Source organism: Sphaerodactylus townsendi, linkage group LG12, assembly GCF_021028975.2.
Source record: "Sphaerodactylus townsendi isolate TG3544 linkage group LG12, MPM_Stown_v2.3, whole genome shotgun sequence".
NCBI lineage: Eukaryota > Metazoa > Chordata > Lepidosauria > Squamata > Sphaerodactylidae > Sphaerodactylus > Sphaerodactylus townsendi.
In genome coordinates this window covers 54917585-54943500 of record NC_059436.1, presented here as the reverse complement: position 1 = coordinate 54943500, position 25916 = coordinate 54917585, and the positions used below count along the sequence as shown (strand labels likewise).

Below are 25916 nucleotides of genomic sequence, written 5' to 3'. Positions count from 1 at the left end.
GAAAGCAGGCCTAATCCCTTGCGCCCCCACCCCCCGGTCAACTGATCAAGGTGGGAAAGCTGCCAGTCCTGAACCACCCCCCAAATTCACCCCTCTGGTATTATGACAGGGAATCTGCCATAACCGTACAGGCATGGTACTGGAGGTGCGCTGGAGTAACCAAGAGAGCAGCACTCTATCCTCTGCACGCCCCCACCCCTCCCGGGGGCAGTCCTGATTCTTTGCTGTCAACGGGACCTCTCAAACCAATCATTCACTTCTCTTCCATTCATTTGTCTTAAAAACGGAATATCCCACATTCTGCTTAATTCAACAAAGAGTAAACCATGCCGTTAATATGGAGCACAACATCTCAGAAGAAATGAAACAGAACCAGTACAGACTTCAAAGACCAACGGCCTCTGGAAGGATTTAGCCCAAAACTGAAGGAACGATGTGGGGGTGCACCTTAAAGGTAACAGGGAATTGGTGATGCCGCTGCCGGAAACTTGCCTCTCCATGTTTCAGTTACCATTCCTGGGGTAACTGAGTAACGTCTCGGTGTGAGGAGTGCGTGAGGGGGCAGCTCCACAGTTGCCAAACAACTTAACAGCAGTTGTGATTTTAAATTTCGTTATGTTTTGTTCTGTGTGTTTTATCTGAACTGCAGATTGCCTTGAGCGTCATAAGGAAGAAAGGAAGCTACCAAATGTTTTCAGTAAATGAGTGAATAAATATAACTGCCACTTTGACTCCTTCCTGGACTGTGGAATTTGATTGTGTCTGGAGGAGGTGACACCATGATGGGCTCTGAGGGGCTGGTAGGTCTGCTAGGTTGTAGAAATAATTGGGTGTCCTCAGATGTCTGAAGCTTTCCTGCTTTCTTAAATGACTCCACACAGCCACCTTGGTGTTCCTTATGCCCAAACCGCCCTCCTGGAACACCTATGCGATGCCAACTCTCTCTGCCCATTTTCATGCCTCCTTTCAGGATCAGACCCTCATCCCCATTTGCTGCTGAAACGAACTAGTGGGAGGGCTGTGGCTCTGTGGCAGAACAAAGGTTCTTCACGCAGAAAGTCCACGGTTCAATCCCTGGCATCTCCAGTTAAGGGATCCTCAGCAACAGGGGGCTGGAGCAGACACCCCCCCCCCGTCCAAGACCCTCAAGGGCTGCTGCCATTCAGAGCAGAACATAACCAAGCTAGATGCACTGACTCCAGATACTAGCTTTTGGTCTTTGACTTAGTCGTAAGGCAACAGCTCCAGAGGTGGAGCGCTCACAGGGACATGCAGGGTCACATGTCCCTGGCTGCATGCCAGCTGGTCACATGGGGGGTGGAGAATCACCCCCCCCATCCTTTTGCTCGGCCCCGCCCTGCCTGAAGGAGCAGCCTGGTGGGGCAGGGCCAAAGGGTGCCTGGCAGCGGCCCAGCCAGGTAAGTGGGGTGCAGGAGTTTCTTTTGCCCTGAATGCCATTCCCCCTGCCCCCCCCCCCACCTCTGAACGGCTCTGTATGCAGAAGGTCCCAAATTCCATTCCCATGCTCTCAGGTCGCAAGTGCTAAACATGACTGGCGCGGCAGCTGTCTGGCTCAGAGTAGCCAGTCTGAACTAGATGGCCCGAGGGCCAGAAATGGCATGAAAAAGTTTCGTACCTTCCTAACAAAATGGCCAGACGCAAAGTCCACGTGCGGGGGTGGGTGGGGGGGGTGGGGTGTCCAGGGCTCAAGGGTGGAGCCACTCACTCAGCACTCAGGAAACCACAAGGTCAACTGCCAGCACTTCTAGTTAAGGGATGCCAGGCAGTGGTGGGATTCAGCAGGTTCGCACCAGTTCGGCAGAACCAGTTGTTAAAATGGTGCTTGTAAACAGCCACTTGTTAAAGCATTTGAATCCTTCCACTGATGCCAGGTATGGGGACAAAACTTCCCTTTGCCTGAGATCCACGGCCAATACGAAGCTCAGTGAATGGAACGCCCCTTCTTCCTACGTTGGTTCTGCTTCTCTTCCTCCTCCCGTAGTTCCCCACATGAAATTTTACACCAGACTCTCTTCCTGTTCAATTTATTTGTTACTGTGTCAGCCACCATGCCCAAAGAAGATTATATGCAAAATGCTAACCAAAACAGTACATTGGGGTGGGGAGAACCACATTCAAGGGCTACAAGAAACCAAGTAGGAAAGCTTACTTTTGATGAGGCGCAGCAGGTGGTTGGCTGAAGGGGCTCTGACCGAAGCCTCCAGGGCCCCCCAGGCCAGTACCCTGTCAAAAGAAAAGGCGGGGGGGGGGGTAGAGAAACGAGGCTTAGAACGTGCCGTCAAAATGGGCTTAAAGGGGATTGTTATTATTTTTTTAAGTCCGAAGGCAATTTGGTCGTTACGATTTTCACAGTGTGGCTTTGGGCAAGTCACCACCACAAAGATGGTACGACAGGAATGGCAGTGACCTCACACCCCAGCCCACATCCTTTGGAGGAATCACAGAATCATAGAGTTGGAAGAGATTCCAAGGGCCACCAAATCCAACCCCCTGCAATGCAGGAACACACCATCAAAGCACTCCCGACATATCTTCATCCAGCCTCTGTTTAAAAACCTCCACAGGAGAAGATTTCACCACTCTCCAAGGCAGTGAATTCCACTGTCAAACAACCCTGATGATCAGGAAGTTCTTCCTAATGTTTAGGTGGAATCTCTTTTCCTTCACCTTGAATCCATTACTTTATGTCCTAGTCTCTGAGGCAGCAGAAAACAAGCTTGCTCCCTCTTCGACATGACATCCCTTCAAATATTTAAACTTGGCTATCATGTCCCCCCTTAACCTTTGCTTCTCCAGACTAAACATCCCCAGCTCCCTAAGCCTCTCTTCGTAGGGCATGGACCTTTACCATTTTGGTTGCCCTCCTGTCAAAATCCTTCTTGAACTGCGGAGCCCAGAACTGTACATAATATTCCAGGTGAGGTCTAACCAATGCATTCCTTCCACCTTTAGTCTCTGATATATCGAGTAAGGCAAGCAGGTATGGTGGAGATCTTTAAACAAGGTGGGGCTGAGAAACCCAAGAGTCCTGTGCTGTACTCACACCAACTTTCTCATCTATGAGATGTCTGGCAAGCTCGATCTGCTGGGGGACTCCCCGAATGGTGAATATCCGCACGTTGGGGTCTGTGTTGGGAGGCGGATTCCTCTGAAGTTCCACATGGGCTCCCGACTGCTGGTTTATGCTCTTGATGTTCTCACCCCCTGGAGGGAAAGAGACAAAGTGGGCAGGGGGAGAAGAGAGGGAGAAGATTAGCTTGCTTTGGCCACTTGTTTTATTTGATGTCCAGTCAATCATCATTGGGAGGGGGAGCAGCTATTGTGGCCTGAGCTCACAGAGGCCTCCCAAGCAGCCATCAGTAGTGGCCTGGAAAGAAAGCTCAGCCTCTGCCTTGAGGCACAAGCACAAGCGGGAGGGGAAAGGCTCTTGACTTAGAGCTGGGAAGAAGATCTGCTGGCAGAGAGACAGAGATTGTACTTCTTTTGGGAAACAAAACTTGTTGCCTACAATGCTAATCAGCCACCTTGTGGAAACCTTTCACACAGTCTGCACAGGTGAGAAGAGTCATAGAATCATAGAGTTGGAAGAGACCACAAGGGCCATCAAGTCCAATCCCCTGCAATGCAGGAACACACCATCAAAGCACTCCCGATACATGTTCATCCAGCCTCTGTTTAAAAACCTCCACAGAAGGAGACTCCACCACTCTCCAAGGCAGTGAATTCCACTGTAGAACAGCTCTGACAGCCAGGTCGTTTTTCTTGATGTTTAGGTGGAATCTCTTTTCCTTCACCTTGAACCCATCACTCCTGGTCCTGGTCTCTGGAGCAGCAGAAAACAAGCTTGCTCCCTCACCAACAGGACACCCCTTCAGATATCTAAACAAGGCTATCATGTCACCTCTTAACCCTCCCTTCACCAAACTAAACATACCTAGCTCCCTAAGTCTCTCCTCATAGGGCATGGATTCCAGACCTTTTGCCATTTTGGTTGTCCTCCTCTAGACCCATTCCAGCTTGTCAATATCCTTCCTGAATTGAAGGGCCCAGAACTGGACACAATATTCCAGGTGAGGTCTAACCAATGCAGAATAGAGAAGTACAATTACATCCCTTGATCTATAGACACTATACTATTGATACAGCCCAGAATCACATTGGCTTTCTTGGCTGCCAGATCACCCTGCTGACTCATGTTCAGTTTGTGGTCTACTAAGATTCCCAGATCCCTTTCGCATGTAGTGCTGTCAAGCCAGGTGTCACCCATTCTGTGTCTGTGCATTCCATTTCTTCTGCCTATGTGTAGTATCTGACATTTATCTCTGTTGAGTCCTCAGGTGAAAAAAACAGATAAGACCACTTCTATCGGCCACATAGGATCCTGTATTATTTTAACATTCTCCAACATGAAAAAAATCTTATCAAGTAAAAAAATAATAGCACTGTGATGGAATAATACTGTAAAACCTAGCAGTATCACACCTGCATGGTCAAAAGGGTCTTTGATCAAATGGTCTTTGATCCGCCGGATGGGGAAACCAAAAGGCCATGGAAATGTACCCAGGACAGGAAGATGCCCAAATAAGGCACTTCAAGGGTTTTGGAAACCTCATGGCGAGGGGGAAAGTTTTCTTGGAGAGTAAGGGAACAAAGCCTAGGTGACTCTACCATGGGCTAAGCTAAGAGAAGCACCTCTTGGCTGGAGGTCCCAAGAGATCCACAAGAAGCATTCAGCTGACCAATTTCTCCAAACGCATTTATGTTTTATTTCTTTGTTTTGAACTTTTACAATAAATCTTTGAGAAACCAGCTGGTCTGGAATCATTAGGAGGGAAAAGAACCCGAGACTGAGGTGAGATAAGAGTGGCTCTCCCAAGCTTCATCTCAGCCTCAGCTATCATATGGGCCTCAGTCATCATAAGCACGATGTAGAGAGGGATGGGCTAGAACACCTCCCCCCGATGCGCTAGTTCTAACTGTAAACAGACTGCACAGTCAAAATCAGTAGCTCTCGACTTCTGAATTCTAAAAAGGTGAAGTTCTGCGGCTTGTGCAGACCGAGTCAAAGCGTACAGTAAACAAGTGGCACGAGCAGATGTGCGAACAGGCCTGTACACAAGCGCAAGAGTTACAGAAGAACGAGGGCGCTCATTGGAAATGCTTCAGACCCTCCAGTGGCCAAGAGTGAGGGAAGTGTTGGGAGGACAAAAAGGCCCTCTGCGGTCCTCCTCCTGAATTTACAATGACCACCAAAGCAGCCATCACTGAACTACTGCAGCCGCACTTCCTGTTTCTGGACAGCGACTCTCACTCTCCGCCCACACAGCCCACGTTAAAACAAGGCACACTCCTCTCCTATCTGGCTTGCTGCTGGAATGCCCAACTATGAAAACTGCCCACCTGCTGTGTTTCTGCATAAGTCACTGGGCGTGCATTCCCATTAGAAGGAAGAAGACCTGGAGCGGGAACTCTCACAAACACACAGCGGGCAACCTCCTCAAAAAAGACAGAGAAGTTTGGTTGTGTCTACACTGGGAAAAACTAGACAGCAGTGGATTCAAGTGGATCCCTGTGCTGAATCACAAGCTAAGCTGCCGTCTGTTGAACCTCCTTGGAGGTCTGTGGAGGTTGATACTTTCTACTCAGACTGGCAGCCACTCCCCAGGGTCTAAGGTAAAGGTCTTCAACATCACCTGGTTCTTTTAACGGAGATACAGAACCTGGGTTCTTCTGAATGCCGAGAAAATGCCCTGCCACTGAGTCACGGCCCCTCCCCAGTCTCCACATCAGAGGTGAGAAGCAACAGTAGAGGAAAATGCTAAATGATGGAATCAGGGGAAGAGAGGTGGGGGTTAGGGGCACTTTGGGATCACAGGATACTTTGCTTTAACTATTTCTCCCAGCACAATAATAATGCACTGCTGCACAGCTTTGTCCATTAACTCTCTTCAAAGAAAACTGATATTTATCTGCCTTGAACAAGACCCCCGCCCCCACCAATGAACACTCCTTAGAACAGCAAACAGAAATGGCTTGTAACAAGACTCATGAAAGCTTGGATAGATGTGGCAGCCAAAAGGAAAGTGAGAAAAGAGGGGAGGGGGTTTGTGGTCTCTTAATGAAATTTGCCTAACAAAGGCTTCTACTGCAGTCACAATGGCTGAATTCTCCCTTCGTTTTGGAATTTCACACAACATTGGAGGCAAGCTTCACTGAAGCAGACCAAAAGGGGGTGGGAAGAGCCAAACACGGCAGGACCCCCTTCCAGGATGGGGCCACCAGCTGAAGCCTAAGACTGCACAGGGGCAATCTGTGGATGATGGAGGGAACAGAACCAATTAGCAAGCATCCGCAACTAGTTGCCCTTTCAGGGGGGGATATGCAGTCAAACAATTTAAGATGTGAATACAAAAACAAATGGACTGAAAACCCCACCCGCAATACAATGTACTCAACCACACCTTTACATAGCAAGTTCCACCCAAATACTTACTGATTGGTTCCCCACCCTGGATCATGGACAATATAAATCCCACTAAATGTTCCCTTCTCACTGGACACAGTGTGTAACATGCTTCTCTCTGTGATACACCTCTGAAGATGCCACGCCACAGATGCAGGCGAAAGTTAGGAACAAGATCCACCAGACCTCGGCCACACAGCCCGGAAAACCCACCACAGTTGAGTTCGGCTGTGAAAGCCTTCGATGATACAATTTAAGATACTCCTTCCAGGTGACCCTCCCCCCTCCATGTAATCATAGCCAGGTGACAAGTGATTGCTTCATGCTCCAAACATAGCTGCTGCTGTTCTGCTCCAGGAGAATCAAAGTTAGTCTACTCTATGCAAACACAGTAGATCACCCCCCCCCCCCGCAAGGGTTCCTGGCTACTTTAATTGGGGAGGGGAGGAGCACATGAACAGGCTGGCCATCTTCAGTTCTGACCTGCAGCCTCATTTCCAACTGCAAGTCCACGCCTATGCACAGACCTCCAGCATAGAGACAATTAGCACAGCCACCCACCCACTCCATACCCACACCATAGAGCTTTGAATACAGACAGTTCACTGAAGCATATAATTTGAACACCGGCAGTCCAGAAGTAGCTGAACCACATGACGGCTTTAATTGTTGTAATTGTTGTTTAATTTTTATTGTTGACTATTTATCAATTTTATATATTACTTACTGCTGTAAGCCGCTCTGAGCCCTTGTGGGGGAGTGGCATAAACATCAAATTTAAATAAATAAAATCAATGACCAAGAAGAGGCAATTATTCTCATTGGGCCAATGGGGAAAAGTGAGCTTGATGACCCAAGTAAGGATTTGCGTCCAGGTCCCCCAAGCAGAACTCTGTAAACCCCAACCCCTTGGTGGATCTTAGATGGGGGTGGGGGTGGGTGGGGGAAGACAAAGAAGCTGATTCATTAAACTTCAGAGCAAATAATGAGGCAGAATTTATCCACAGCTGCACCCATCCTGGCCAAGGACTGTATTATTCTGCTACTGTCTTCAAAGTCACAAACTAAACAATTCTGCCACATACTTTAAACATTTTCAGCACTGGTGTATTGGTTAAGAGTGTAGTGGGTGGCTGAGGGCCCACCGTCACGGTTCTTTAAGAACTCTCTCAGCCTCATCTACCTCACAAGGTGTGTTTGTAGGGAGAGGAAGGGAAGGAGCTTGTCAGCCCCTCTGAGTCTCCTTACATGAGAGAAAAGTGGAGTATAAATTCAAACTCTTCTTCTTGTTCTTCACTTAGTGAAATGCTCCAGAATGTGTTGTAACATATGGCCACTCACCCCCCACCCCCCCGCAACTTCTCACAACACCTTGTTAACTATGAAAACAATTAATGTGGCAACAACAGAACACATCGTCAGAGCTGCAAAAAGTCACTGAATAAATACTTACATCTTATTCTGGAGATCAAAGTACTCATTAAAAATTATCACACCATTGGGGTGTTGTGGGGTTTCTGGGCTGTATGGCCGTGCTCCAATAGCATTTTCTCCTGACGTTTTGCTTGCATCTGTGGCTGGCATCTTCAGATGCTACTGGAACACGGCCATACAGCCCGGAAATTCCAGCCGTGAAAGCCTTCAACTATACATATCACACCATTAGCAATAATTATCCCAGTCTTATTTACAGCAAAAATGAAGCAAAGGATCGCCCTGCCTTTGAAGCATGTTGCTGGCACGGTGTCAATCAGCAGAAAGGAGAACCTTCAACACAATTAACCTCTCTGCAGCCAACAAGGTGTTTTCTAAGGAAAGTGAGTGGCAAGTCATTCTCTAACCTCTGGGCCTGGAGAAGTCTGTCCCGTCTGTCCCTCAGCCTTGCAGCAAAGGCCTTGACGGGAAGACCTTTGCCCTCCACAAAGCATTCAGAAGGACCCTCCATGCCCCTGATTCCTCCAGGAACAAGAACAGGAAATTGATAAATGGCTATTTATTCAACAACTGCTGCTTGTGGACCCCCACTCCAATTTAATTTACAACCGGGTTTGTGCACAAGGCAGTTGCTTCTGTGGTCTTGCCCCCACACTCCAATCATAAGTAAATCCTTACTCTTGGTCCTACATAGAAGAGTCCTGGCTTTGGTTGAAAACAGCCCATGACTTTATCCAAAAGGTACAAACGAAGCACCATTTCCTGGGGTGCGAGAACTAGTTTCTTTTTTTGCCACCGGTCTAAACAAGTTCTGCTGGTTTGGGAAGTTCTAAAAAAAAAATGTCAACGGGAGCAGCATTTCCACAGTGCTGTCAACTCTGCGGTGTTCATCTTTGGTTCAACACGAGAGCCTTCTGATGGCAGGGAAGCCCCCTGGCCGAGGCCCTTGGAGAAAGCAGAATGGAACGGCAAACGTGATGTCGGCCAGCACCAAAAGACGTTCGCCCCTTCTTGCAAACAAGGTCACCCGCTCAGCACATGGCACTCATCCACAAGACAGATTCAACAGGCGCAGAACTCCATTCTCTAAAGGGGGGAAGCAGTGCTTGAACGGGGCCCTCCAGCTGGATGCAAAATTGTAAAGTAATTAATCAAACACTAAAAGGCAGAGTTGACAAGAGTAGGGCCAGGTCGCATTATCTGTCAGGATTGCGGCATTTATCATGGAAATCCATCAGGGGCCCACAGCGGCTGTGGTCTGCTTCCAAGTGCTGGCATGCAGGGGGAGCCATGGACAACTGGGAGGACCCCCACCCTTTTACAAAAATGGAAGCTGCACCTCACAGCCATTCACAGAGCGGGCGGGGGGGGAGGGCAACCAGAGATCCACCAATAGCTCAACAAGTCAGTCAAACACTTGCTTTCGAGTGCAGGCAGAGAAAGCATTTGAGGACCCAAATGTGGGTTTCTGAGGCACAGACTGCCCCAACCTTTGCTCAGGGGCACCGGGTGTCTGCTGGATCTGCAAGTGACGGGGTGAGTTCAGAAATCCAGAGAACCCCCAAGACCCAAGTCGAAGCATCTTCCAGAAGCAGGAAGAATTTTGTAATAAAATGGACCTTTGGCAGTCAAGGGTAAGGTGAGGTTAAAGTTGCCGTAACAATGGGAAGAACACTGCTAGACCAAAGGCCAGAAAGTCGAATACCTTGTTTCCCACAGTTGGTCAGACAGATGCTCCCACAGGCACCAAGAAGCCTTTCCTACTGTTATCCCTACCCATCATCTGGCATTCAGAGATATACTGTCTCTGATCATGGAAGTTCCATGAAATCCCTTTGAAAAATAAATTTTCCAGAGAGATTTCTAACAAATTTTAAGAAAAATCATACTGAAAAGCCGCAGGCCAATAAAATAGCCAACAAATGAATGATAGAGACAGCGTACGATAGACTGAACAAATAGCCAGGAAACAGCCTGAATGGACTAGGCAGAGATGGCCCCTCCCAAAACTCAGTAAAGGATGGTGCCAACCAAACCAATCCAGCGAGAATAATCCAAGGTGTTGCCACTCCGTCACCACAGCAGCCAAGTCCATGAGTTCGCCGTGCCCTTTTAAAGTCAAGCTAGTGGCTGCCTTCGCAATCAGTGGCTGTGAATTATACCAACCATCATGTTTTGGGCCCAGAGATCCCCGTTGGAGCCATGGTGCCCACTAGCACCTTTCTTGGAGCCTTCCAGGCGCAAGGAAATGGGTGGCGCCAGGTAGGCTCAGCAGGGCTTCTGATTGGCTGGGCAGATTAAAACCACACGGTTTCCATGGCAGCTGTCATCACAGTGTTAGCTTTATTCTCTCTCACTCTTCTTTCCTAATGTATTTTTTAAAAAATTAGTACACTTATCTCCTGCACTTGGGCTTCCTCTGTGCGAGTGTCTGCTTTCCACAGTAGCAATTTTGTGGCCGACACTCCCTCTCATAGCAGCCATTTTGTGTCAGAATTCTAAAGCTGCCTGCTGGCTCAAAAAAGGAGGGGACCCCTGATGCAGAAACACCAGCCAGCGTAGCTGCAGACTGGCAGGCTCTCCCATGCAATGAAGAGCTCCCCGCTGCTGAACAACAGACGCTGTTGCAAACTCCTGCTGGCAACATGGACACAGAAAAGGGTTTGGGGACAGGAAGGGGACATATGAAAGGTGCTCATCGGGCAGAGACAGCAAAACAGGTGGGATCCATTCCAACTCCTCAAAGGAACAGCTCAAGTGACTCCTTAACAAGCCAGCAGGAGGGAGCTTCAACCGCTACGCTGCTTACCTTTGCCAATGACAAGGCCGCATTTATCAGCTGGCACCGTGTAGGTGATTTCCTGCACTCCTCCAGGAGTCCCGACATTCCAGTCCCCACGACCACGGCCTCTCCCCCGGGCCATGGTGAGGCTTCCAAAACCATCGCGTTCCTTCACGGGAGAAAGACAGACACGTCCATGTGTTGACAAGCATCACAATTTTGTCACTAAAACCACAGAAGAACATTACTATTCCCACCTCAAAATACAATGGGTTGGAACCTGTGGATCTGTTTGGCCAATACCAGTGCAAATACCGACGTGTCCTTAAACTCAAAAGGCTGCCTCCAGCACAAAGGGTGTCATGAACAACTTGGGGGTGGGGGGAGTTGGAAGCTGCTCAAATGGATGGGATGGTGCAGCTGCAGAAGCGTACTGCCCACGGGGACATGTGGGGTCACATGTCCCCATCCTGCCACCCGCGGGGGCAAAATCACCCCCCCAACTCCTCCTCCCCTACACCAACGTGGCTTACGGGTTGGCGCAGGGGAGGAGGGGTGTGCAGTGGGGGACAATTTTGCGTCCCCCATGCCTCCCCTGTGCTGACTCGGCTCGTTGGGTGAGGAGGGGATGGTGCCCATAGGGTTTTTTTTTTTGCAAAATCGCCCCCCACAACCCTCCTCTCCCACACCAATTTGACTTTCCGAGCCATGTTGGTGCGGGTGAGGAGGGGTGTGCCGTGTGGGGGGTGATTTTGTGCTCCCCTACGCTGCCTCAACTCCTCCAAGCCAGGTCAGCACAGGGGGAGGATGGCGCCTGTGTATATGTGTGTGTGTGTGGGGGGGGGGGCAAAATTGGGCGCCATTTCCTTCCGCTACGCCTCTGTGCAGCTGCAGTCCCTATTTCCTCTCTTTGGCAGCACAAGTCAGTGCAAAACTAGTGCAACCCAACCCACATGGAATCCCTGCTTTGGAAGAGTGTGGTAAGAACTGGGAAGAGTAGAAGGTATAGAACTGGGTATAGAACTGGGAAGAGAGAGGGGAGAAGCTGAATTGTCCACCCATTGCTGTCCCCTTGTGCCCTCCCCTTAAATTTCCTTTTCTTTAAAAAAAAAAGCTATTTCTCTTCTAGCACAGCCCCCCTCAATCTGAAAAAATGGGGGGGGGGGAGGGATCACGTAGCCCTTGCCCCCAACCCCTGTGGGATTAGCAGCCCTTCGATTCAAGGGTCTTGCAGCTATCCGTCCAGCTTGAGATTGCAAAGACTCAGTCCCCAAAGCAGTCCCAGCAATGCAAGTTGATGGTGCAGCTACACCCACATTCCAAACAAGCTGCAAGGATTTCTTGCAAGGAGGGCCACAGTGCTGCCGGGATGGGAGGCAGATGCTGCAATGTTTAGAGGACAGCCATCCTTCCAGACGCAACCATTCAACACATCACCAACATGGCTCTTCCAGCAGCTGAAGCAAACAATGTGAAGCTAATCTCCAGGGCTGGGCTGGAAGCTTCAGCAGATGCCCTCTGGAGACAATGGAGGCCACTCCGCTTACCTGTGCCGTGAGAATAAGCTCGTTGATGATGTGAGCCGCATGCTGACACCGATCCGGAAGACCCATGACCTGCGCAACTCTTTCTGGACTAATCCCATCATCTGTGGAGCAAGAGGAGACAGGAGAAATTAAAAGTAGAAACCAGCAGCGTGTGCTGCAGGCAAAAGACCCCACCGCCACTGGAAAGAGGAAAAACATGTTCACGGTGGTTATGCAGAATCTTGGTAACAAATTCCAAAGGGTAAAGAATCCCATCCATAACTAAATAGCCACAGGAGGAAATGAGGCTAGATGTAAGCTGACTCTAAGAACAACAGAGAATGGGAAAAGGCTTGGGCCCTCAGGTGTCTTCCTGGGCCTCCCCCGGAATTTTCAGCTTCCACTAAAAAGAAGAAAACAACAGGAACCTTGCAGAGATACAAGGAGATACACACAGACGGTATGCTTCCTAAAGAGGAGTATCCCCACATTCCAGTACTATAGCCAATGGGTGCAAAGGCAGAGTTATAGAGTTGGAAGGGACCACAAGTGCCATCAAGTCCAACCCCTTGCCATGCTGGAATACACAACTAAAGCACCCCTGACAGATGGCCCTCCAGCCTCTATTTAAAAACCTCCAACAAAGGAGACGCCACCACCCTCCGAGACAGTGCATCCCACTGCAGAACAGACCCCTTTCACAGGCACTGCTGTCAAGCCAGGAGTCACCCATCTTATGTCTGTATATTTAATTTTTTTTCTGCCTAAATGTAGTATCTTACATTTATCTCTGCTGAAATTCACTTTGTTAGTTTTGGCCTAGCTCCCTAATCTGTCCAGATCATTTTGAATTCTGACCCTGTCTTCTGGGGTATTAGCTACTCCTTCTAATTTGGTGTCATCTGCACATTTGATTTGCATGCCCTCTATTCCATCATCCAAGTCATTGTTAAAAATACTGACTAGCACTGGTCCCAAAACAGAACCCCTTGGCACCCCACTAGTCACTTCTCTCAGGATGATTTGGATGTGCAGAGTATTTTTGGCAAGTTTGCTTCAGCGACAGCTGCTGCCGCAGCACAAAAAATCTTCACTGTAGGGGAAATTTAGCATTGAAAAAATAAAGAGGCAGCGCCTGGCTACTTTAAATGAATTTAAATCTCCAGGGCCTGATGAACTCCATCCTAGGATACTAAAAGAACTGGCAAAAGTAATCTCAGAACCACTTGCTATAACCTTTGAGAACTCCTGGAGAACAGGAGAAATCTCAGGAGAATGGAAGAGGGCTAATATTGTCCCCATCTTCAAAAAAGGGAAGAAAGAGGACCCCCAAAATCACCACCCTGTCAGCCTGACATCAAACCAGGAAAGATTCTAGAGCAGATCATTAAACAGTCTGTAAGCACGTAGAGGGGAATACTGTGATCACTAAAAGCCAACATAAAAGCTTTTATGCAGGCCCAATTCAATATCCTTCCCACTGCGATAACACGTTGAAGATACCTCCGTATTCCACTATCTGAAAGGACATGTCCATGTTCTTCAACTATGATGGAAACGACAGAACATGTTTTATTGCGCTGTCCCCACCACACTGACCTACACAGACAATTTATCGAGCAGTATATAAATCCAAAATCTGTTTTTTTCTGACAGGACTAAGACTCGGATACTCTTCAACAATCGATGCCCCAAATGGACCAAGGGTGTGGCAAAGTTTTTGCTCTGGCGCTGAACAAAACCTAGTTATCCTGATTTTGCTTTTCTGTTTTTTTTCCTGTTTAATATTCTTAACTATACCTAATAAAGGCCAATGAATGAATAAAAGCCAACATGGGTTTCTCAAAAACAAGTCATGTCAGTCTAATCCAGGGGTCTGCAACCTGCGGCTCTCCAGATGTTATGGACTACAATTCCCATCAGCCCCTGCCAGCATGGCCAATTGTAGTCCATGAACATCTGGAGAGCTGCAGGTTGCAGACCCCTGGTCTAATCTTATCTCTTTTTTGATAGAGTGACAGACTTGGTAGATGAAGGGAATACTGTGTAGACGTAGCATACCTTGATTTTAGTAAGGCCTTTGAAAAGGTGTCCTATTATATTCTTGCAAGCAAGCAAGTAAAATGTGGGCTTCTGTTGGATGGATTTGTAGTTGGTTTACTGACTGAACCTTAAGGGTGGCTCACCAATGGCTTATCTTCATCGCTCAGTTCTCTCTACAACCTTCAGACTATTATCTCTAGCACTTGATGAATTCCTGCCTGCTTGGAATACTGTCTCCCTCACAGGGGGTGACTGACACACATGTGAATATCCAGCCCCTGCTTTGTTAATATGTCATTTTATTTCAACTGTGTGTAACAGATTTCATCTTTTGATGTGCGCAAGCATTCATGTTTCTACCAGTTTACACTGATTTGTGGTGCCTTTCCCTCACAAAATGTATCCTGCTACTCCATATTTACTCCTTCCTCAAATTTATGATGGGCTTGCACCAAAAGGGTAGGGCATATAGAGAGAGACCTGTTGGCCAACTACACGGATTACAAACCTGGTTTAAACTGGATTCTAACACCGGCATCATTTTGGATTTTTTTGATCATTTCTCCATTTCTTCCTATTACGATTCCCACAGCAAACCGGGGCACAGACACCTGCCAGCAAAAGAGAACAGTGAGAATGGGAGGCAACGGGAGAGGCAGTACAAAGACCCAGTTAAGAACATGAGAGTGCCACCAAGAGAGAGTTAAGCAGGATCTTCAGGGGCTCAGCAGCTGCCCTCTTTGAGGCGGTGACACCCAATCCAAAGAAGTTTCCCAGAATTTGTATCATAAAGCTAGGAGGAATTAAATAAAACCCTACTCCCTCCCCAGCTCAGGTTTGGAGGGTCAACATCCATGTGGAAAAAGCGGAAGGTTCTGAGAAACCACTGGGCCACTTGCAGTGGTGTATCCGCCTGTCCCCGGGCACAACTAATCTGGTCATGGGGGGAGTGCAAAATCATCCCTCCATGTGACCAGATGCCTTTGCGAAGACGAAGAGGCAGCAGGACTTCTTCGACGTGGGGGTCATCTTTGGACTCCCTCGGCTCTGCCCACATCATGGGAGCAATGATGTGGGCGGCGCGAAGGGAACCCAAAGACGACGAGGCAGTAGCAGTGCCCTGCCCCCCTCCCGGCCAGCTACTGCCCTTCCCTGGCCCTGGAGAGAGCAAGAGCCAGCCTCCAGGGACATAATGGTACCTGTCTATTCTGCAAGGGTCAGACCTCATTTGGAATACTGTTTTTAGTTCAAGAAGGATATTGACAAGCTGGAATGGGTCCAGAGGAGGGCAACCAAAATGGCAAAAGGTCTGGATTCCATGCCCTATGACAGTGGTGGCGAACCTTTGGCACTCCAGATGTTATGGACTACAATTCCCATCAGCCCTTGCCAGCATGGCTCTTGGCCACGGCGCTGGCAGGGCTGATAAATTGCTTAGTCCATAACATCTGGAGTGCCAAAGGATTCGCTCCCCTGCAACTAAGGATGAACAGCATAGGGAGCTGGGTACGTTTAGTCTGGAGAGGTGACGATTAAGGGGTGACATGATAGCTATGTTTTAGTTTTGAAGGGATGTCATGTTGAAGCTTGTTTTCTGCTGCTCCAGAGACTAGGACAAGGAGGAATGGAATCAAGGTGCAGGAAAAAAGATTCCACCTGAACATGAAAAAGAACCTCTGACAGTCAGGGCTGTTAGACAGTGGAATGTGGTGCATCGGAGGATGGTGGAGTCTCCTTCTTGGGAGGTTTTTAAACAGAGGCCACCTTTCAAGGGTGCTTTGATTGCATATTCCAGCACTGGCAGGGGGTTGGACTGGATGGCCCTTGAAGTCTCTTCCAACTCTATGATTCTAAGTGACCAAACTCTGCAGTTGAGGTTCTCCTTTTGCTAGTTTTATCACTAGATGCAAACCAGCGTCCACTTTCCAACCCCACCCACTGAAAATTAACCCACAAGCAAAGATTCACTGAATTCACAACTGTACACACCTCTATGCTGCCTCCTCCCATTCTGGAGGTAAAGTCGTTGCGTACACCTCGGAAATCTGCCTGATCTTTCTCACGGATGATTTCCAGGACCATCTCTCTTGCTTGCTATTCATGCATAAAGATGAAAGACAGTTTTGAAATTAAATTGAGTTATATTGCTGCCAACGCCCCTTTCCAAATCCACCAGGGTAGTAAGCTTTTTTGCAGACTTGAACAGAACCCGGTTTCTGTCAAGAAATTCTACATCCCAAACTTTCACAGTTCACATTGTCATAGATTGCCATAAGGCGAACTGCCAGACCCGGCAGAAGAAAGTTTCAAAATACAAAGTTGTCTTTTTTAAAAACCCCCCCCCCCCCCCCGCCCAACATGCAGTGTTTTGGGAATGGAATCCATTCTCTCCCCCCCCCCTTTCATGCCACATACCACTTTTTCCATTCAACACATCCATAACTATGTCACCAACCTACTTCCATGTAAAAAAAAAAAATTTGAAAACCCCAAATTGCAAAATGTCAGATATGCCAACTGAGCAAATCTGGAGAATGTTCACTAATGGAAAGCATCACTTGAAAGCAGCATTTACTCAACCAGAGTCCCTGCCTTATTTTATATGTAGAATATAGGTTTCCTTGACCTTGGCTAATGTAACCTCCCCAAGAGGGCGACTTTTACCGAACCAGTTGCCACACTGAAAAAGATGAAGCTGGCAAACACTGACTCGCTTGCAGGGACCAGCAACAGGGATTTTAATCTCAGCAACCCCACCCCCAAACAAATAGGGAAAAAAGGCAAAATTCCATTCCACCATGAAAGCAAGTACGAACAACATCAACAACCCGTCACCAGTTGCCCCTGCCCATTTGTCCACCTGCAGCAAGATCATTTGCTCCTTCTAGGACAATGTTACTAGGTGACAGAATCCACCAATGGAAGTTGTATACCAGACACAGTGCAAAAGTACCCAGAAAGGTGTGCTGCTATGGCCAAGCTGGCTAACAGCATCCTAGCCCTCCTTCAAAGATGTCTACCCTCAAGTGAAGATCGCTTCCATTATACTGAGATTTCAAGAAGCACTGACTAGACAGCTATGGGTTTTGTTCATTCCTCCTCCTCCGCCTCCCTTTGCAATACAAGGATTTGCACGCCTCTCTGGTTTTCTTTACTTGGCAGAACTCAGTTGGGGAGGGTGCTAATGTAAGGGGACCAGATGTAAATTGGGAAAGGGTTGTTTGGCCCGCAAGCCTAAGAGTCTCCCCTCCCCAAACACTCACACACAAGAGAGTGGCTCATGAGTACCGCCAACTGAGCCATTATTCCAAATCCTCCTAAAACTCTATCAGCACGACCACAAATCCTCTTTGATACACACCTGTACTTTAAAAGCATCTCCGGTAATCCGAAGAGGTTTATCCGCTCCAGTCGGTAAAGGGCCATCTTGGATCATAATCATTTTCACGCCTGTTCGTTCCTACACACGCACCATGCAGACAATGGAAAGCAAGAATAAATGGAATGCCCAAACAGGCAAAAGGCCATGAAAAAAGGGGAGAAAAATAATCACAGGAGCCTGAAAGTGGCGGTCAATAATCTGTTAAGCAGCTTGATCCAGCGAGCCTGTCCCAAGAACGCAATTTTAAAAAGCAAAAATCAGAGGGAAGCTAACAAGGAAAGACATTTCGCTTCACAGGAAAAACCTCTTTTAGGGCACTTGGTGGGTTCTTCAGCCCACACAGCAGGCCACCAGAAGTCTGCTGCAATACTACCGATGTGCTGATCAAAATGGTGCTAAGGCCCAGAATTCAACTTGCTAGCAGCAGCATGAAACCACAAACAAAACATGAGGCTCTCACCAATGACAAAATATAAGCGTAGGCAAACCTGGGTTTTAATCCAACAAAATTCTTTAAGTTCTTGAAGTACAAGTTTATAGGAGGTTTTATTTGCCCCAAACCAAGCAACTGAACCACAAGATTGCCAACCCCCCAGCGTCTAACTTCTGCAGTGTGAATTTAGTCTGCAAAAGCAGAGATTAGGCCTTTTACCTAGAGGTGCTGGGGGCTGAACCAGACCTGCTCGCATGTGTCCTACCAATTCACTGTCATTAATATTATTTAATATATTTATTGGCCGCCTTTCTTCCTTACGGAGCTTAGTAGTAGAAAGGAGCTGAAGGGCCTGAACCTACGTAACGGTGTAAAGGGCCGTATATTCCAATGGTACTGTAGCAGTCAGAAACCATGGACTCTGGGTAGGATCCCGCAGACCTGTTTTGCCAGCAAAGAGACTTTGCCAGGAATCTCCTGCCCTCGTGGAACAGACACATGAGACTTCAATGCTCTCCCTTTAACTGGCATGAAGCATAAGGCGCTCTTGTCTGCAACCACATGGAAGCAGAGACACTATATTCTGCCCACCTGCAGCTGCTTTATCGTCTCTCCACCTTTGCCGATGACTAGGCCCACTTTGGATGCCGGGATGAGAATCTCCTGGATCGTGCTGTTGCCCTCCACGTCATTGTGGAAGCCGGGCCCATTCCGACAGCGGTCCACAATCTGTCCCAGTAGCCGCTTTGCTTGTCTTTGGAAGGGGGAAAAAAGTCACAAAGAGAAAGCTCAAACGAAAAAACAACCACAGCAATTAGACTACACTTTCCCCAGCTGGGTCCAGGTGAAACAACATCACTGGGATGCAGGAAGTTTGGGGGAGAAGAAAGAGAGGGGAAGGAAAGAGAAACAAGAAGGTAACCCATGGTTACTATGGCAACTTGGCATTTTGGATTAGGCTTCCTCGCGTGTTTAGACTCTGTAGTCAGGGAACAGGATAAGACGACGAAAAAGATGTTGTGCCACCTTAATTGCTATGTTCTAACTTTGTGTTTTGGAAAGACCCTTCAACTTTCCCACCCTGCCAGCCTTTTCCCTTGCTGATTTCAACCTTTCACCCACACACACAGTTCTGACAAACACCCAGGGTCCCTACTTGGCCAGGGCTTGACCGCTGTCCTGTTCATACATTAGGGAGAGAAACGGAAGATGCCCATTTGGTCTGCTGTTGATCCAGATGGGCCTAAAAGATGGCCACTGTACTGACCTCAGGGCAAAAAAGTCACTCTATACCCCAACAGCAAGTCTCCTTGTACCTCATGTTTGCCTGGCTAACAGCATAGTGGGCACACAGTATCAGAAGAAGCCTTTGGTTGATCCTCCAACTATATTAACTAGAACTGAGAGCGAGTGGGCCAAGGAAGACACAGGATCAAATCCAGGCTCTGTCAGGAGCTCAGGATCAGCCTCTCATGGGGTTCTGGTGGGGATAAAACAGGAGAAGGGCAAAGCACATAGATCATCCATCAGCTTTACGGAGGAAGGAACACACTTGACTAGAATAACAGGGGCTGGAGAACCACCACTCGAAAGTACAGTATGAGGGTCACCCTCAAGTTGCACAACAGGACCTGGGATAGTTTCACATCTAAGCTTCCATGGATGAGGCCAGCAAAAATGGCAGCTTCAGATTTTATGCCGCAGCAATGCTCACAGGTTGTCCTGCTCCTGTGTGGGAACCTCCTACCGGCCGAGATTCTGTACTACTCGTGCTTCCTGTAGATTGATCTCTAGAGAACGAGAGATCTTTCCCAAGACACTCCTGTGCACAGTAATATTTTAAGTATCTACCGCTGCACATGTACAATAGCATAAATCCTCTTTCCCAGCCTCAGTTTCCTGCTTTGCTCTAAAGACTCACATCTTTAAGCAAAAACCAGACTGGAGGCCCGGTGCCTCTGTACAGTATAGAATAGAAATGTAAGCACTTCCTCCCCCCACCCCACCCCCCGCAGGCACACTTTAAAAAAAATAAAGATCTTCCAGTTTTTCATTATTTTCCTTCTTGCTCCAAAACACCCATTTACTGCAAGGGGAGGGGGAGAAACCCACCTCAATATGAGCAAAAAAATTCCCCATATTGCTTGCCCTATGACATGCACCTATCAATCATACTTATTCTGCTTCAGTGCTTGCAGAATTATGGCCCTACAAGTCCTTCAAATGCAGAAGCAAGGCAGATTTTTTAAGCACAACCTGTAATGTCTGAGAATTTCAAGGGTTCTGCATTTTTTTTCCAAAGCACCAAAATAAAACTCTTAAAAAAATAAAAATAGAAGATTCTGGGATGGATTTGGAAAAAACCCACCTACCCAAAAAACCCCAGAGGCTGGGGGACAGAAGGAGCTGCTCCGTTTTGTTAAGTGGGTTCCTGTAAACCTGAGGCTTGTGGCTCCAAGTCCGAGCAGGGAGGTCCTCAAAATGGCATGGGAGAGGCAAGCTCGGGTCCTGGGAAGGGGGAGGGAGGAAAGACTGTCCCTCAAGTTTCTATAGGGCTAGAGAGAGTGAAGAAACCCCGCACTGGACTGCCATGTGGTAGGATCTTGCAAGCAGATTTGGGAGAGTCTGGGACCTCGGTGATGTTGCGCCAAACCCATGGCAGTGATAGTGAGATTATGAACATGCAAGGACCCGAAGTCTCAGGCTGGTGGGTAGGGAGAGAAACACCACCGAAATCTATTCAGATGTTGCTCATGAGAGCCGTCCTGATAGCCCCTGTCCACATTTAGGCAAAAGGGTTGGTCAATTCAAAAGAATTGGAAATATTTTTTTGGGGGGGGGCAGGATTGGTCACAGGAGACCTTCCAAGCAGTCAAGGAACCCTGTCTTGTAAACAGCATATGCAGCAGCTCCGGGCACCCAAATACAGAAGATTCTACACAGCACAAGAGAGCTCCTTTTAAGGCTGTTAATACAGAAACTGGTAAGGAGGATTTCTCCGGAGTGCCTCAATTGGGGGTAATCGGATAGGCCTCAGGTGCCCTAGAAGCATATTTCTGCATAGACCAGCCTGAATTAGGAAAGGAGGAGGGTAAAATTAAAGGCAGCCTTGGACAGGCAAAACTCAATTGGTTCAAGAGGCTTTGGAGAAGAGTGACTGTTTGGCCAGACAAGAGAGAACCCTCGTTTGTAGGGGCTACATGGGAGCAAAGTCACAGAGAAGAAAAGGGAGGGTGGGGGGGTGGGCGGGCAAAAGAGGAAAATTAAGTGAAGGGAAGGATGAGGCTTAAAGCACATAATACATTTTAAAATACTCACTCAATGCTCTCTGGTGTCCCAGTGAGCCCACAGGGTCTCTCGGCCATCCCACCGCTGTCTACAAGGAAGATTGATGACACATGAATAAGGCCATCCCACATTTCTCAAACAACCACCTTTCTGCAACTCCCCAGTTTTTGTTTTAACTAACATTTATAGCCAATATTTGCAACTTGCGTGTGAACTGAATTTGAGACTCACACCATAAAAAGCTTAGCTCTGTACATGGTTACAAATTGTGCAAAACAAGACCATTTGTTGAAATGCTTTTATTTTGAATAATTTATCTTGCTTCTCATTGCTCCAGGAAAGAGAACCTACATGGGCTGCTGAAGCCACCCCCGGCAATAATATCAGCCAGACACTGTTTGTATTCAGAGATTTCAGCAGGTAGGAGCCACCTGCAACTTCACCAGGAGCAGCAGTGGCGTAGTAGTTAAGAGCAGGTGCATTCTAATCTGGAGGAACCGGGTTGGAGTCCCTGCTCTGCCACTTGAGCTGTGGAGGCTTATCTGGGGAATTCAGATTAGACTGTACACTCCCACCCACGCCAGCTGGGTGACCTTGGGCTAATCGCAGCTCTTCAGAGCTCTCTCAGCCCCACCCACCACACAGGGTGTTTGTTGTGAGGGGAGAAGGGCAAGGAGATTGTAAGCCCCTTTGAGTCTCCTTACAGGAGAGAAAGGGGGGGGGATATAAATCCAAACTCTTCTTCTTCTCCCCTAGGGCCTGAAAACCGTTTGCTGGGAAGCACAGCCAAAGAATGCCAGGATATCTGGAAGGAGGGAAAGAAGCAGTTCGTGTTCAGAATGTCGCAAAGTACTTTGAGGACCTCATGGTCAAAAGATTGGATTTTTAAAAGCAAAAAATAGACAATGCGCTCACGTGGCGAAGCAGGTACATCACAAAAAGAGACAGAAACGACAATGCCTCTTCCATGTTGCTGTCCAGTATATCAGAAGACGTCCTGTTGGACGTCTTCCACGATGGAGGCCTTTTTCTGTGATTTACTTTGAAATCGCTATATTCTGCCTCCAACTATCTAGCTCTTTAGGCACCGAGGTGAACACATTTCACTCCCTTTATGCATCTGTATCAAGCTTGAAGCAATGAAGTTAATGCTTGAATTTTCTGGGAGAACAAAACAGTTCAACTCTCCTAGCTGGCCGAGGGCCAGTCTGGTCCTGGCCAGACATCGCAGGTGTATCGCAATGAATGGGAGAAGACTGGCCACTGAAGTCTGTCAACGGGCTGTTGCTCTAGAGGGCAGCCAACAGCTGGTCTGCAGCACTGGTGGGCCACTGACCCTGCCTTGCTCCAGCACCATTTTTAACTTACCTTGCCACCGATGCCAGGAGGAGGCGGCAGGCAGGCAAAGGCACCACAGGCACCTCCTTCTGGATCAGGGGGCTGCCTCCTTCGGCTTGCCACCCAGCCCCATGCTCAGACTCTGGATGTTTACCAGCCAAGGGAGTTTTTAAAATACTTTTTAATGACTGTGGGTTTTTTTATTGCACTTTGAAATTGTATCTTTCAAACTTCTTATCTCCAATCACATCTCCTCTCATAGGTTCATTTATTTCGTCGCTTTGCTTTTTAAATTGAAAACTGGTGTGTTTATTTTAATAGAAATGGTCACAATCTTTGTGAGTTGTTTTCAGCATTTCAGTCAAGAAGAGGATTACAAATCTGACCCCATCAATCAGGAATGGCATTTGAACATCCACTTAACGATGCATCCTGTTAAGGAAAAAGCCAGCATGCCCCTTTCAGCGGAACCCAGCAGCAAAGCTTTCTTCAGGCTGTACCATTTCAGGCTGAAGGTCACTGAAGTTAATGCTTGAATTTTCTGCGAGAACAAAACAGTTCAACTCTCCTAGCTGGCCGAGGGCCAGTCTGGTCCGGGCCAGACATCGCAGGTGTATCGCTCAGCCAAAGACTAGGAGTCACACTGAAATGGCCACCTGTTGCACAAGCAGGCAACAGAAGCGGGGAAAATATCTCGTACCTGGAGCAATCTGAATTTTGCAGCCCGACTCCGCCTGGATCCGGGAGATCTGCTCACCGCCCCTGCCAATAACTGAAACAAAATTCAGGATTTAACTATCTTGGCTTTCAGAAGAGGTGAAGGAGTTTTGATGTCAAGAGCAGGCAGGCAAGTTCCAGGTTACAGTCGTGCATGGAATATGGGCTTAGCTTAACCAACCTTGGCTCTAAGGAATGGGTAGGAGGAGATGCATCTTGACCAATGACTTCCCCAAACCATCCAAAAACACCCCACCATATTCACCACAATGCCTGCTATAAACTGACTGAAACAGACCATCATGCAACAAAAGGTAGAACTGACTGAAACAGGATCAACAGACCATCATGCAACAACAGGTAGAAGGGTCCACTGGAAACTTACCATGAAGGGCCTTTCTACTGGTAGGCCAGGAGGACATCTTGTGTGGGTGTCTTCTCCACCAGTTGCAAGGAGGCAGGAACGAAAAGCTTTCTTCATGTCACTTTCTGCAGAGGTCCTGGAATCCATTTTACCCTCAGTACCCCTGCCTGGCACAGCAGTATTTATAATGACATGAAGACAACATGAATGATAACAACACAACGCTAAGCTTAGGCTCAACAGGAACCCTAACACAGAATAACATTAATTGTGTTTTGTTTTGGTTATGGAAATTTAACCAGAGACTAGCATCAGGGACCAATAGAAATCCAGGGAGGGCCAAGATGTCCTCCTGGCCTACCAGTAGAAAGGCCCTTCACGGTAAGTATCCAATGGACTCTTCTACTGGAGGCAGAGGACATCTTGTGTGGGACCTCTCCAAGCAGTGTCCCGAATATGGATAGGCTTCATTGATCCCCAATAATATTCTCCAGGACCCTTCGACAGAATGCTGATTTGGCAGAAGCCACTGATTGAATTTTTTAGTGCCTCACAAAAGTAGATATGGATGACCAAGTAGCAGCCTTGCAAATTTCCTCAACAGATGCCCGATTTCTGAAGGCTGTGTTCATAGGAGCACTGCGGATGGCGTGTGTAGTGATGCTAGAGGGAAAAGTTAACTCAGATACTTTGTAAGCTTTGATGATACATGCTTTCCAGGTATTGCTAATTGCTGCTTTGGACATCGGAGCCCCCAAATTAGGAGAATTGATGTTGATGAATTTTCAGTTTTACGAATGCCTTCGGTCCTGATGATAAAGGCTTTGAGAGCTCTTCGCACGTCTAGGTTGTGCCACATCTTTTCTTTTGGATGAGATGGATTAGGTAAGAAGTTCAGAACCACAATCTCTTGCCCCATGTGAAAGGATGACTGTACTTTGGGAATGAACATCAGGTCCATGCCAAGTACTACTCTGTCCTTATGGAAGATGCAGAACTTTGCGCTCATGGATAATGCTCATAGTTCAGAAACTCTTTTCGCTGATGTGATAGCTATTAAGAACAAAGTTTTCATCCTGACCCATCTTAGTTGAATAGTTTGAATTGGTTCAAATGGAGGTTTGGTGAGAGCTGATAATACTGCATGTAATCTCCATGATGGAAATCTGTGAACGACTGGTGATTGCGACAGCCGCATTCCCTTCAGGAAAACTAACACATCAGGATGTTTGGTGATCGAGATGCTATTTATCAAGGATGCCACTATTGCCAGAGCAGAGATCTGTCTTCGCAGAGTGGTGGACCTGAGCCCCAATTCGAACCCCTGTTGGAGAAATTCCAATATGTTGCTGATTGATAGACGATCAGGGTCTATATTTTTACGTCTGCACCATCTAACAAAGGCTTTCCAAGAAGAGGTATATATATATATTAATTGTTGATCTTCTACAAGAGGCCAAAATAATAGAAGTTACCCTTTCCGAGTATCCTTTCTTCAACAATTTATTCCACTCAAGTGCCAGGTGGTCAACTTGAGCAATTCGGGATTTGGATGATTGATGGGTCCCTGCAATAGAAGGTCTGAGCTCGGAGGTATGGTTTTGTGGCTGACATCTCTTGAATGGTGGAATACCATGGATGTCTTGGCCACCTCAGTGCTACTAGGACAGGGGTAGGGAACCTGCGGCTCTCCAGATGTTCAGGAACTACAATTCCCATCAGCCTCTGTCAGCATGGCCAACTACCAATTGGCCATGCTGGTAGGGGCTGATGGGAATTGTAGTTCCTGAACATCTGGAGAGCCGCAGGTTCCCTACTCCTGTACTAGGATTACCGTTGCCCTCAATACCAATATCCTGCGGAGCAGTTGAGGGATTAGAGGGAAGGGAGGGAATGCGTACAGTAAAGTCCGAGGCCAATCTGCTATCAGGGCATCCGTCGCTAGTGCTCTGTGATTATAGTTCCTTGTCATAAACAACTGAAGCTGTGCGTTCTTGGGGGTGGCAAACAGGTCCACCTCTGGAGTGCCCAGGATTTCGCAGATCCATTGGAAGACTGTTGGATTCAGTTGCCATTCGCTTTCTATGATCCTTTTTTGGCTTAGCCAAACTGCTGTTACTCCCCG

General features: G+C 47.7%; 1 protein-coding gene across 4 annotated transcripts in view; it reads right to left on the bottom strand.

The window, feature by feature from the left end:
• Positions 1-25916, bottom strand: part of FUBP3 (far upstream element binding protein 3) — a 107269-nt gene that overhangs the window by 24628 nt on the left and 56725 nt on the right. For all 4 annotated transcript variants that reach the window (XM_048512533.1, XM_048512535.1, XM_048512534.1 and 1 more), the window contains 10 exons: positions 23411-23482; positions 21403-21460; positions 18676-18838; positions 17631-17729; positions 16259-16363; positions 14778-14880; positions 12248-12348; positions 10728-10869; positions 3065-3225; positions 2171-2244 (listed from right to left, as the gene is read on the bottom strand). In XM_048512533.1, coding sequence (XP_048368490.1) covers positions 2171-2244; positions 3065-3225; positions 10728-10869; positions 12248-12348; positions 14778-14880; positions 16259-16363; positions 17631-17729; positions 18676-18838; positions 21403-21460; positions 23411-23482 — 1078 coding nt within the window. The remainder of the gene's footprint in view (positions 1-2170; positions 2245-3064; positions 3226-10727; positions 10870-12247; positions 12349-14777; positions 14881-16258; positions 16364-17630; positions 17730-18675; positions 18839-21402; positions 21461-23410; positions 23483-25916) is intronic.